This window comes from Athene cunicularia (assembly GCF_003259725.1).
Source record: "Athene cunicularia isolate RWA chromosome 7 unlocalized genomic scaffold, athCun1 chr7_part1, whole genome shotgun sequence".
Taxonomy (NCBI): Eukaryota; Metazoa; Chordata; class Aves; order Strigiformes; family Strigidae; genus Athene; species Athene cunicularia.
The window spans coordinates 10142748-10156682 of NW_020799107.1; the positions used below are offsets into that span (position 1 = coordinate 10142748).

At 39.4% G+C, this 13935-nt stretch overlaps 1 protein-coding gene across 10 annotated transcripts in view; it reads right to left on the reverse strand.

The window, feature by feature from the left end:
- The window catches only part of AGAP1 (ArfGAP with GTPase domain, ankyrin repeat and PH domain 1), a 355685-nt gene that overhangs the window by 221032 nt on the left and 120718 nt on the right, over window positions 1-13935 (reverse strand). For 9 of the 10 annotated variants that reach the window (XM_026852146.1, XM_026852141.1, XM_026852139.1 and 6 more), the window contains 2 exons: window positions 11167-11308; window positions 7562-7696 (listed from right to left, as the gene is read on the reverse strand). In XM_026852146.1, the coding sequence (XP_026707947.1) occupies window positions 7562-7696; window positions 11167-11308 (277 nt within the window). Of the gene's footprint in view, window positions 1-7561; window positions 7697-11166; window positions 11309-12102; window positions 12135-13935 lie in introns of those variants that run through there. The other variant, XM_026852147.1, reaches the window with a different exon arrangement.

The following is a 13935-nucleotide window of genomic DNA, read 5'->3' on the forward strand; positions in this document are numbered from 1 at the left end:
GGCCTCAACCGGAGACTAAGGGCAAAAACTACATCCCTTTTATTTCTCCTTCTTAAAAAAAATAAGTAAAATACCAATACCTGGACATAATACAACCAAAAAGATTTGCTTCCCAGGACTGCTGCAGCACGGAGGAGTGTGTCAAAGTTTTACCAGGCTGATCCAGTCCAGCTCTGACTAGCCTAACGCACACAGAACCGGCCCAGCTCTGACTAGCCTAACTAACGCACACAGAACTGGCCCAGCTCTGACTAGCCTAACTAACACAGAGCCGGCCCAGCTCTGACTAGCCTAACTAACTCAGAACCGGCCCAGCTCTGACTAGCCTAACTAACGCAGAACCGGCCCAGCTCTGACTAGCCTAACTAACGCAGAATCGGTCCAGCTCTGACTAGCCTAACTAATGCAGAATCGGTCCAGCTCTGACTAGCCTAACACAGAACCAGCCCAGCTCTGATTGCCTAACACGGAACCAGTCAAGCTCTGTCTAGCCTAACTAACACAGAACCAGTCCATTTCTAACTAGCCTAACTAGTAAGGAATAAATCCGTTTCTGACTAGCTTAAGTAATGCGGAACCAGTCCGTCTCTGACTAGCTTAACCAGTGAGTAGCCAGAGTGGCCCATCACTCCGGATGCTCTCCACATGGTCACCGCTGTCCCTTCCCCAAATCGAGGTGTCTCCAGGAGCAAGGGGACCTGCTCCCCAGCTCCACACCATGTTCGGGTCCCCATGGCTCCAGCCTCCCACTCCCAAACTGAAGCAGCCTTTGGGCCATACCCAGTTCAACAGTGAATACTGCCTCTTCCTCAAGGACCTGTCAGCAGAATACAACTAAGACTTTATTTACTTCCTATTAGACTAATTAGCATTTCCTAATGAAAATAGAGCTACAAAAGCTGACTTGATAATACTGATAACAAGTGACAGCCTTTCCTCGCAATCTGGCGGTAGAAGGATTCATTTGTCATCTTCCATCCCTCCACAGAGAATTTGTACTTCAAGGTACCTCTTTTAGACACAGTTGTTCAACCTAACATTAGAAATATTGTTTGGATCTGGATATGGAAATAAAATATTTCTGTTTACACACAATGGACACAATAAATGATGAGTTTCATTTGCAAATCAAGCATCCAAAACCAACAGCCACAGCACAAGACCAGAGCCATAGGTCCAAACTCTGAGGCAGCAATGGCCTCTGCCATTATATACCTGTAACTCCTGCCTCAATATTCATAGGTTTATTGCTATTTGGGGCATTTTTATTTCAAAATTTGTGTTACAGCCACCCATACTAGGTAAAACATCCCAAATCGTGCTTGACAACTCAGGTAACAGATACATATACCCTACTGCATGCACAACAGAATGGAGTATTGGATTTTTCTCCCTTGTTTACAACACATGCCCAAATACTAAAAACCAAACCCCAAGCCTAAATAAACCCCAACCCTAACAAATGCATTTTTCCTAAGACAGACATGGCAGGGCAGAAGCAATGCCATCCATGGTATCCGAGACAAACAAGTGGCATCAAAAATCTTCCACCAAGTGCATCTTTACAGGATGTAGCGTGCCTAACAGCACCTTAACAGAAGGCACTATACTGACACTGCAGAAATCCCTTCTCAACAAGGTTCATCAGTAACATCTAGATATACACACATAGAAGAAACACAGTTCTATGTATTCCTAACTATACAAGTGGATCAGACTGCAAACTCTTTAAGATAGGCTTAATCTCCCCCAAATTCAGAATTTTTAATTACAATACTAACATGACTAATCAGGATGTTTTCAGCATTTTGTCATACACATACAGTTACAGAAGTAACCACAGCATTATAAAGGATGTCCACACTGAAAGTTTATGATGAAAGATGTAAATATCTTCTATTTTCATCACTAGCAGGTATATAACTGAACTACTAAGCTACAGTAACAGACAATCAAAATGAGATTTTGTTTCACACCGAGTGATGCAAGCTACATTGATGATAAAATTTCATCCCCTAAATACATGAACATTTACTTCTCCTCTGTGACGTCAGAGAACTGCAGAGCACACAGTTAAATGGGTCAAAGAAAATCTAGACATAAAGCAGGGAAAGGCGTCCAATTATGAATACATCATGAACAAAAATAAAGCAATTCTTATGCATTAATGGTACATCAAGCTAATTCAAGAAGGCTAAAATCATTAAAAAGGCATCCTGGGGCAGTGCACAATACTGTGCTGACAAGAAATATTAATCATTTCTAATCTCATTGATAAAATCCATTCTGATAAGCAAGGAAAAAAAACCCCCACAATTTTCTTATTTGGAAATGGATCATATTAGTATTTGATCTTATTTTTAAAACATCATTCCCCTATCTGACAATTCCCAATTCCAAATATGGAAAGCTAAAAAAGAATTTACTATCCTCCATTGTTGGGCACATTGTTAATCCCCTGGAATTTGGAATTTTTAATTTTGGACTGAAATTCAGGACCTGCTCGTGCAGCTCCAATATCAAACAGCATCAGAGATTAAACCCAAGTGGGACAATGCTAAAGGTTAAAACCAGCCCTTTAAAATGTTCAAAATCCTACTTCACTTTAGAGTACAAATTTTTACACAAAACATCTGAACATCACATCATAGAATGCCTGAACACTTATTGCACTTAGGAAATTAAAAGCCCTATGAGACTATCAAAACAGTTTAATTTGTAAATTATTATTAGGATAACAGAAAACAAGTAGTACATCAGATGCACATTCCAAGGGACTAAGAATAACCATCCTGGTAACTACTGTTTACAAATTACAGTTTTCAGCTTCTTAAAGCATTAAAAAAGTTATCCGAAACCACACAGATGTACATTAACTACTATCAGCCTTCATAAAAAGTTTCTGCAGATAGAAGTGAAATATTGTTGTAATGCAGTGTTCATATTAAAAAGGATAAGCACACGGACTCGATCTTAGAGGTCTTTTCCAACCCAAATTATTCTATACTCTCTTACAGTCAATACTGAGGTTATCAACTGTAACAAAGCACTGTAAACAATGTATTTGGATTTAAGGAAAGACTAAAGTAGCATTTTCATAACGAGAACCACTCAAATTAAATTCTTCTACCACTCAACTGTGGGAAAAATAGGAAATGAGTTAAAATAGACAAAAATCATAATAGGTGACCACTAACAGAGTTCAGTGGATGCTTGTAGGGGAAAAATTAGAAATGTAATTTCTAACGTATAAGCAATAAAGGAGTAAAAGGCCCTTCAATGCCATTTCCAATTTCTTCCTCTGAAAGGTAGGTCTATGTCTCATCAAGGCAGAAAACAGAAACAAGATTCTAGAAAAAGCTTGTAAAACAGCATCTTTTGTAACAAAACTAGTAATTGGTATGTTAAAGAGAAGTCTGCTGTAACTTGGACTGGTAACAGGGGTTTGGACAATGGAAGTTTACAGACAGTTTCAGGTTTACCAAATCACTGGCAATTAGAAGTTCTGAAAACAGAAGGAGGAAAGGAAGAACAAGGTGCATTTGGACCATAAATTCTGTATGAAAGTTCTAGCTAAGGAAAACCACTGCACAGTGTTTGACTTCATTAAAACAGGAGTCATTGTGTGCAAAACGAGAGCACTAAAGCTAACATGACTAAACCAAACCCAGTTTCGCCTACTGCAGCCACTGCAATATCCACATTTTCAAAAAAAAAAAGAAAACCCTACCCATTGCAATCAACATTATCTGAAAATTTTAAAATAAGTGAGGCGTTCAAAGTTAGAAGCCAGCAAAAGCTGTGAGACCTTGATCAACCCACTGAAACACTCCCACAGACCTACCAAAGCAAACACTTGGAGCATCGAAACACCAAGCACCACCTATATAATATATAGGAATATAATAGTGATTATATCCTGTACCTAAATCCCAAGAACATATGCCCATCCAGCAAGTCTAGAAACAATTTCAATAAACATAAAGTGGTTTTATATAATATAGTAGCTCCATGTCTTGCATACAGCTACTAACTTGTCAACAACTATTTTTTTTTCAGCTACACACAATAAAAAAACTTGTCACAGAATCACAGAATCATCAAGGTTGGAAAGGACCCTGGAGATCATCTAGTCCAACCGTTCACCTAGCACAGTTCCCACCAACAGCATATCCTTAAGCTCTAAATCGACCCTACTACTCTTGAACACCTCCAGGGATGGGGACTCCACCACCTCCCTGGGCAGCCCATTCCCACGCCTAACAACCTGTTCTGTAAAGAAATGCTTCCTAATATCTAGTCTGAACTTACCCTGGTGCAACCTGAGGCCATTCCCTCTTGTCCTGTCACTTTCTACTAGGCTAAAGAGGCTCAAACCCAACTCTCTGCAGCTTCCTTTCAGGTAGCTGTAGAGGGTGGTAAGGTCTCCCCTCAGCCTTCTCTTCTCCAGACTAAACAATCCCAGTTCCTTCAGCCGTTCCTCATAGTCTTATCCATTTGTCTATCCGTTGTCTTATGTCAATGTCTTATCCATTTGTCTATTAAATGAATTCCAGCAATTGGTCTGCACCCCTTTCAAGTTCACTGAAAAACACAAGTTAAACTTATGAAGGTTGCTGGCACTGACTCAGCGTTTCCTCAAAATTCTTAAGAGCTTAGTATGTGAAGACCTCTACTTAGCCTGTCCTTCCCTCCCTTTCATCCTTTCTTTTCCTTGTTCATTGACAATATTTATATCAAGAAGTGTTTTTTCAAGTCAGACTAGACTTTCTGATGTTGGACAAACAGCTCCATTAATTCTGGAGAGGACCTGAACACAAAAAGAAGTTATTAGGCAATGTTGTGTGCTACCTGCTTTTGAGCAAACAGGGCTTAGAAGTCCCTTCAGGGAGACCGAAGAGGCATTCCCTCAGAAGGACATACTGCAGAATTCCCTTCCGTTTTTAAAATTAAATACTAAACCATGGGTATGGGGTCTAAGTCATGCAACCAGGCAGATGTTTGGCTCCCTTGTTGAAGAGGGGGCCCAATTCCTTTAGTATAAGATGAGGAAGAGCCACCACAGTTTAACAGCAGCTTCAGAGAAGCAGCTACACCAAGGAGAATTCTGCCAGCAAGGTAATACACTGGCTGCACACAGCCTCACAAAGCAATAAAATGTTCTACAGTTGATGTGCCAGCCATGTCAAGCCACAAGCCGTTGTAGGGAATTTTACTAAATTACATCAGGTGTGATTGTATACATTTTTACCTTTCAAGCCTATCAAAGAAGTTAAAAGAAAATTGGAGTATGTGTGTAAAACTAGCATGCATTTCATGATACCACCTTTTATTTCCTACTGAATGCAATTTCACAGAAGATATAACCTATTCTTTACTGAAAAGGTAAAAGAAACAAAGCTATTGTCATTAGTCAAAGGATTACTCAGCATTGATAGTTATTAAAGCAATGGTGATATAGCCAGCACCTACAGCCCTGGCTGGTGCCAGGATCCTGCTTATCTCCCACGAAGTCACCCTCCTGATGTACAGTCCAATGGTAAGTCACACCCTTTTTCTAAAGGAAAGATAATTTACAAGTTCTCTTCAAACTTCTGCATTTCTATCCCTTGCCCTTCACAGGTCTGTTTATAGACTATATGAACCCCCTGAAAAAGCCACTAAAAAACCATCGTTAATCCTATATTCAACCCAAAAGTCCTGGAGTTGCATAAACCAAGTGTCATTTAATCTAGTGCTCCCTATTAACAACTTGCAGGGTTCATTCACATCCCCCCTCATTTAACGAGGTTAAGAAGTTGCTTTGTTTCCTGCTGAAATAAACAGCAAAAATTATAAGGAATTGGATTTGGTCCCAGACATATCTGGCAACTCTAACACATTTATACAGAAGCATTCCTAACCCTATTGGTTGGCAAATATTAAATAGTTGGTTGACTGCCATGTAAGTAAAACAAAACCTCAATATTTTTATGTAGGTAAAACAAAACCTCAATATTTTTTAAAAACACGGTGTTCATAAATTCTTTCTAGTTACTACTGAAATCTAGCAGACACACAAAGAAGCTTCCTGGAAGCTTCTAAGTTCACACTAGCTTTTTGTGAAGAGACTTCTCTCTCAAAAAGTCCCAGAGGGGGAAAAAAGAAAGTTGACTTCACAAAGATCCACAAACACCTTGACTTGGAGTATATAAAATTATAAACCTAACTATAACTAGCACTCAAAAATAAATGTACTAACAAAAACCACTAATGGTTCTTTGAAACTCATATTCAACGTAGAAAATTTAGGCAGTGAAAATAGTAATTTCTGCAACTAGTTCAAGAGAAAACAGTGAGCAAGGCACAAAGATACAGTGAGCAAAGCACAAAGACACAGCTTCAAGTGCTCTCCTCTGAAATCCTACCAACAGGATCGGTAAAAACACCCTTATTTGCAATTAAACCTAGTGCAGTGTACATCAGTATTTTTCATTTAGAAATGTGAATGTTTGCTTTCTTGTTTCCATTTAAAAAATTGAATGTTTTCCATTTCTTCTTTTAATTTTAGCTGTCTTTGGACACATCTCTGATAGGTACTGATCTGACACTGTCTCACATAACCACAGACAGTGCTCGTCTTTGCAATGAAAAGCTGGCAACAAAAACCCCTGCAGAACTAGGGAGCTGTGAGAAGTTATTTCAGCACGATTAAGAAGGTTTCTTATACGCAGAAGAACTGCTGTGACCACGGGCCGAGATGTCCAGCCCCTAGACAGCCACGGTTAGAAGACAGCAAAGCCCCAGGACACCCGGCTGAGTTCCCACTAGAGGGTGCACAAAGCCCATCTCATACCGCAAAAACCAAGCTCAGCATCGTTTCTCCAGCCACAGAAGTCCTCCCAAGGCATAACCATACCAAAATAGTTACAGACGGTCCGAAAACACTTACTGGTTGTTTTTGGCTTGGGTTTGTTGTTTTGGTTTTTTTTTGAGACAGTACACAATGATCCCAAGTAGCTCCTACAAGGCAAACTAGCACACGGGTGCTAAGGGTGTTTTAAATCACCAGTAAGCAGCCAACTTTACTTCTAAACACCCTCACAGGACTGTCAACTTCTAGCGCTCCACAAATATCATGAGTTACTGCTCATGATTACCCTATTCCTATCAATTTTCTCAATTTATTCCACTTTCTCAGATGTGGAAGACAATTTTCAACTACTTTACACAAATAGCCTCTCAACATCTCTAGAAGCACTAAACCAAAACAAAGAAAACTGCTAAAATAAAGTAAGCACACCAAAGAAAACTGAAAAATAAATGAAGACTAAATAAAGCAGCTTAAGGTGCTTAACTAAAGGTGCTGGTAGAGAACACAATACCATGCACGTGCCATGTTCAGCATAATGAAGCCTCTACTTAAGACTAAAATCCCTAAAAACGAGCATTTTCTTTAACTAAACATTAAGGAACACTTGCAAAACAGGCCAAGTACCTGAACTACCAGACATTCATGGTTATTTAAAAAAACCCAGCTACAGTACTGTGTTATATGCTGGTAAAAAAAAGTAATCCTTACCGTCTTGGAAGACTCTCTCCACATTGAGTCCATAAGTAGCACAGGTTTCATAGTAAGTGCATCTCTTGAGATCATTCGATAACTTCCTCGCTCTGGCATCGTCTATGACACGTGGATTACTGGAACTGATAGCATCTACAGCAACAGCAGGGAAAAAAAAAAAACCTCATTTAAATATAATTTGAAAACATCATCTTACAATTATCAGTACCCAAGCAGTGAATTTAAGTACAAACCATGAAACAACTCCGAATTTTTAGAAAACAACAGGGGTGTGTTTAACTCCAGCTTTATACTTTGTTGGTAGAATCACCGGCATACTGATTGATCCTAAAAACTCAGGAAAACACCTAAAATAGTTTTTGGTTACCTTAAAAATATATTTAGGTCACTAACTGCAAAATATACACAAGCACACGAAAGAACATGAGCTCTGAGTAAGTAAAACACACTTAGAAAGGCAAATTGTTGATGATTATAAATTGTTAAATTATTTTTATGACTCAAAAGATACCAGCACTGGCTTACAAGTAATATTCACCTGTAGAGTGTGAAGCACTTAACATAACATGCTTATATAGACAAGAACATCTTCAGTAAAGAAACAATGGCATGGGAGGAGAAATGGTTCCAGGTATTACTGCAACACTTGGAGAAAGTGTTATATTTGGAAGAGAAATGCTTTTCTTAAAATAAACCCCTAAAACAAGCTAGCCAACACTAAGACAACCAGGGGTGGGAGGGGTGGGGATCACGATGACAGAAAAGAAATAATAAAGCTATAGAGGACTGCAATTATCATGCTGCTAAAAATCTAGAGTCCAGCTCTTTCCTCAGTTCCTCATGTGTGCTTTATTTGGTCCTTCCCATTTTTTAGACTAGTTCTCTCAGTGTTTTGCTCAAGCACAGAGAGCCAACTTTGACAGTACGTTGCAAAACCTCAGCCCTGACCCCACGGCACACACTAAGCCTCGGTCAAGGCAGAAACTTGCCAGCTTAACAAGAAATGGAGATTTTTCATATATTCACAGGTTGCACTGCTGACCTGACTTCCAAGTCACAGCTAAGACTGGATCCAGGAAACTCATTGTAAATGACTGAGTCTCAAACCTTGATGTGAAGGCACTCATGAGACCTTGTGTGAACATACTGCACAACCAATAAAACCAGTATTTTTCTAAATAAATAACAATACTTTGTACCTCTGCAAGATCTACTGTTTAAGTGTGCTTTTTAACTCCTATTTCTAGAGCTTATTCATAGGAGCTGCACAAACTCTTATACCAGAAGAAAAACAACCACACTGATAACGGATTAAGAAGTTTCCTCATTGCTACTCATCACAGAGAAGAACTCCACAAAGGTTATAATTTATGAAGCAATCTTAAATAGCACTTCTTTTTTCCAGGAGTATCATGGTAATTCTCAGCTCTAGCAAAAAAAGTCGAGAAGCTGAGACAGCAGTACAACCTATTCTACAAAACTCTGCAGCTACCACCTAGTCACCATGACAGGCACCAATTTCAGCAGCTGCTCAGAAAGTTTTCCTAAAACTCTGCTACTTTCTGTGGTAAGCAAAACTACCACCATTCTTCAGAAAAAAAGGCATCGCTTTAACATGAGCATTAAGTTAGTGACTACTGCAATGCTGTATTTGAGGTTGGGTTCTGGGCATGACATGACCATACCTCAACTGATGTTATCATTACCTTCTCACAAGGTCTAATTAATAAAAACAGAGCAGCTACTTAGAAAGCTAACAGCAGATTTATCTTAATCAGCAGAGGGCGCTGAAAACATTTAGCCAGAAAGAATTTGATATGCAACACCAGGATTTCAAAAAGTTTGACTTCTGAAGCAAATTCAGTGCTACAGTCTGGTCCACCACAGATGAGGCAGAGGAGAACATCCAGTAGCATCAGGCAAGTGCTAACATTTTGGGAGAGGTTTCATTTCACAGTGCATTTCAAGAATATCAGTCAAAACCAACAAGCTGGATGTCAAACAAGTATATTTCAAATATATTTTCAACAGATGTATTTGTATTTTTCATGTATTTAATTTCACTGCATCGTTTGACAGTCAACATAGCCAAAAAGCTGTATTTTTTTTCTGATGGTTACTCCCAGAATTAGCAGTATATGCATCTTTAGCCACATTTTTTAAAAAGCCCTTTGCATCAGTGTTGCAACAGAAAATGAACTTTGAAAAAACAAATCCCTTTCTGATAAAAACAAGAATAAGATGAAAAACTATACCCCAAAGTGTCAGAAGTGCATAAAGAAAAAACACCTCAGGGAAATGTCCCCCCTCTCCTTTTCCAACCTCAGTTTAAGCTGACAGCATGGCCTTTCAAAGCAGTTCATTTCTGCTTTTTTGGCTGTAGTTTCTGCTACTCTAGGAGTTTTTGTGTACCTACTTCCCTTTTCATTTTTTATCATCTGTTTCCACCCTACAGCCCGGTTGCAATTCCTCCTTCCGTGCTGCCCTGGTGGCACAGCTCTGCAGGCAGGCAGGGGAAAGCAAAACTGTCCTCTGACCACAAGGCTGACAAAAGAATAAGCTGAGAAAGCAGTGGAAAGCTTCAGCAACACCAAAGACAGTGGCTTACACCTAAAACACTTGGAAAGAAGTGTTTCAGTGGGAAGGAACTCACAAAAATGTCTGTACTGTGCTTCCAAAACAGCAGCTCTGTAAAGTAAGAAATCTGAAGTTGGGCACCTCTGAAAGTGCCTCGTATTTGGTAAGAATTATGACAAGGACATCTACATGGCTAGGTGCAGAGCAGCCTCAACTGTTGTGTACCTACTCCCCATAGCAAACCAAGCACAGTATGGAAAACTGCTGAAACATTAATGGAATGCACTGGCCATACAAGGCAGGAAATATCCAAAAGACAACTCAGATGCAAAAGAAACTGAACTATTGCTGGTACCTTTCACTTGCCACACTTCCCCATAGCTGCTGCTCCAGAAGGCATTTTTGAAAAACAGAATTGGGGGGTAGGCTGGCAGGGGGTTGCAAAAAGCTGCATATCTATTTGATTTAAAGAGTAGTCTTCCTGAGACACTAAACAGGGACATGATTCAGTTCTGCTTAACACACTTTTGGAAGTTTTGGTCTTTGATCCATCTGCCTCTTAAGAATGCCAGAGTACTGATCATTTCTAGACAGCCAAGCTAACAGAAACCAGTTTGACTTCAGGACTTCATTACAGAACTAGTACTGCTCAGATTCAACACCAGCATCTCCCTGCTGATCAAGAAAACTACTGTTTCTAGCAAGCACTGAAAATATGTTTTTAAATATTCTTGCAAGTCACCATTTCCAAAGTCCTACACTCCCTCTCTCAAGCATGCTGCAAGGACATTTGACTCCCATCTCAAAGCAGACCTTGTGATGCCACAGCCCCACAGCAAGCCAGCCAAGAAAGCCCAAGGCACACCACCACCCTGATGATCAACTGCCACATATCCATGAGCTTCAGCATCACATGAGCAGCAGTGTCGATGCAAGAGAGAAAAAAAGGACAGGACATGGCTTTGCCAGTTTGGAACACTCTATATGGTCACTAAAATACATTCACAAATCAAGACTGCACTTACCCTGGGTTCCCACTAGTACCATTGGAATTTCACTAGTGTTACGATAGTTAGCCATACGGCTGTAGTAGTGGTAAACAGTCTGGAAGCTGATTTCATCTTCCAAGCTGAAGACAAATATAACAGCATCCACCCACATGGCAAACTGCAGAATAAAAATGGAAAAGGCATACTATGAGAAAAGCAGTGAAGAGGAAAATAAGAAAATAAAAACATTCTTACCTTACTTGGAGGGAAATACACATCAGTGAAATTTTGTAAGTGAAATAACAAAGGCCTTAAAAGTGGCATACATTTCTAAAATGATGAATTTCATCACTTTGCAAGTGATGGAGATTTGGGATACACAAAGGTTTTTCCCCACACTCACAACCACATCTCTTCTTCACTGGTACATGATGTTACAAGCCCAACTATCAGTGCACACTGGTTTTGACTCACAGTAAAAGGAAACATTACAACCTCAGATTTCTGCATTTGTGAAGGCAGAAAAACTCTTGTCTCTAGGCACTTGAGTGCCCTACTTAGTGTATTATTTCCCCACTGTGAGTTTTACATGCATGCATGCTGATGTTTCTGTTAATGCCAGGACAAGTATTATGGTTGTGGTTTTACAAGTAATGCTAGTAATTCTCACTTCTTTATCAATGTCTGAAAACATTAATTTCAGATTTCCAATTCTTCTCTATGTAAGCAGCCTTAACTGAGCAAATAGTACCCGATGTCTCCTTCAGCTTTCAGTGTGAAATCAAACTATTCTCTCTGGCATCAGTAATCTGCTAGAAGACATGCACACACAGAGGCCAAAGCAAGGTGCTCCTTAAGTGACCATGCAAGTGAAAAAGTTCTAGCTCACAAGTGAAGTAAGATTGTTTCAACACACTTGACATAATAGTAAATGTGTACAGGACATCAAAAATAGACTGAAGTTAAGCTTACCTCACTGCTTTTCGTTTTCCCTAAGTGACTCCATTCCTACCCAAATTTAGACCAATGGAAACAAGTTTCAGCCATTGGTATTCACACTCTCTATTTTATTACTACTACAATATGCCAGGTAGATTGGGGACACACCAAACACACAGAGTGCTTCAAGGTGATTCATTTGGGAAACATTTTGCTGAGTTTTACACCCCTAGCCTAGCACTGTAAGCCCGTACTTCAGCCTTACCAACTTGTGCAGTTTTGTTTCTGCTTTTGCAGCATTTAAACTGCTTTACTCAGGTTTGTAGATTCATACAATCTCAGCTTTTAGTAAGGCATCACAAGCTGGCATATGCAAAGGTGGAAAAAAATGAGTCTACAGTATGAATCTGGAAAGCTCTTTATGTACTCAAGTTGTTGAGCTCATTAAATTTTCCTTTTTCAGAATCAGGAGCTAGTAGTACTTGCCTATTTTTCATATGACAAATTAGCTGATATTTTAAGTTAATGTGGATATTCGTGACAGTAGTGTACCTCAAAACCAATACTCCATCATCTCTTATGGTTACAGTGCAAAAATAGCCAATAATGTGTTGACGTTTTCAAGAGTCAGGAGGACAGTATCCTAGATGGTAACGACAGGGCTGTTCACACACAGCAGTTACTGCCAGAATAAGGTCAACTACCACACTATTGTATTAGAACTATTCAAACCACAAGATCTAATCAAAGAACTGGAGACAGCATCAGTACAGTGGACTTGGTTTGGGGTGATCTTATAAAATGGTTCTCGCTGACTGGACTCAGCAGCATCATGCCAAGAACTCTTCCTTACAGTTACAACATCCTTAAAGCATCAGTTGGGAAGCTAAGAGTCTGCCTAAATTTTCTTCAGGTTTCATCAGTGTGTAGCAGCAGCATCCTTCTAATGAAGATTATTTAAAAAATCATGAGGGTGGTTGTTCAATGAAGTTCCTCCAGACACAAAATATTTCCAGTAATTTCTTATTTCTCATTTTATATTAAAATAAGTTTAACCTTTGAGGACATCTGACCTGTGATATAAAAAAAACAAAGATATTTTGGAAAACATGCACAAGGTCTGGAAATCCAGGATGCCTTATACACACCACTGTGTAAGGAATGGATTGAAATAAGGTAAGAAGGATACTCAGCTGCTGATACACAAAACCACCTTCAGACTTACTACTGGGATTGAGCAGATCCAGTTCAAGATAAACCAAACCAAAACCAAATTATAAAAAAGTTTTAAATTAAAAAGAAAAAAAGCAGCACGTGACAGCTCATTATAGCTATGTTAATTGGGTTTTACAATAGGAGGCCACCATATTTGTAATAGATAACAGCAAGAGTAAAATCAAAGCTGGTGAGCAAAAGAAAACGTCATTATTCACAAACTGAGCAGCAGCAGCAGCTAGTGCCCCTCATCACCGGCTCATTCTATGAAACGAGCTTTTTAAAAATTCTTTTCACCTTTGAACAATCTCAGACAAGAAAGAGAGACACCATAGATCCAGAAAGTGTGTCTTCAGGTGAGTTTGTTTTCCCTCCTTTCCTGCCAAAAAGAAGGGGACAGTAAACTGCAACCTGAGCTGCAGCCTCTGCAACTGAAGCAAAGAAGCCATCACCTGGTAGCTCTCCCCAAACCTTTAATTGCCAGGAAGACCACAGTTCAGCTCGTTACTTAATGAAGTTGTAATTCTATCCCACTTAGACACAAAAATATACTGTACTGTTGCAAAAAGCAGAATCTTAAGGCTAAAGTAACCAACCCTTTTTATCCTATAAGCAAATAGTGGGAGGTAAACATTATTCTTTCATTAGTAT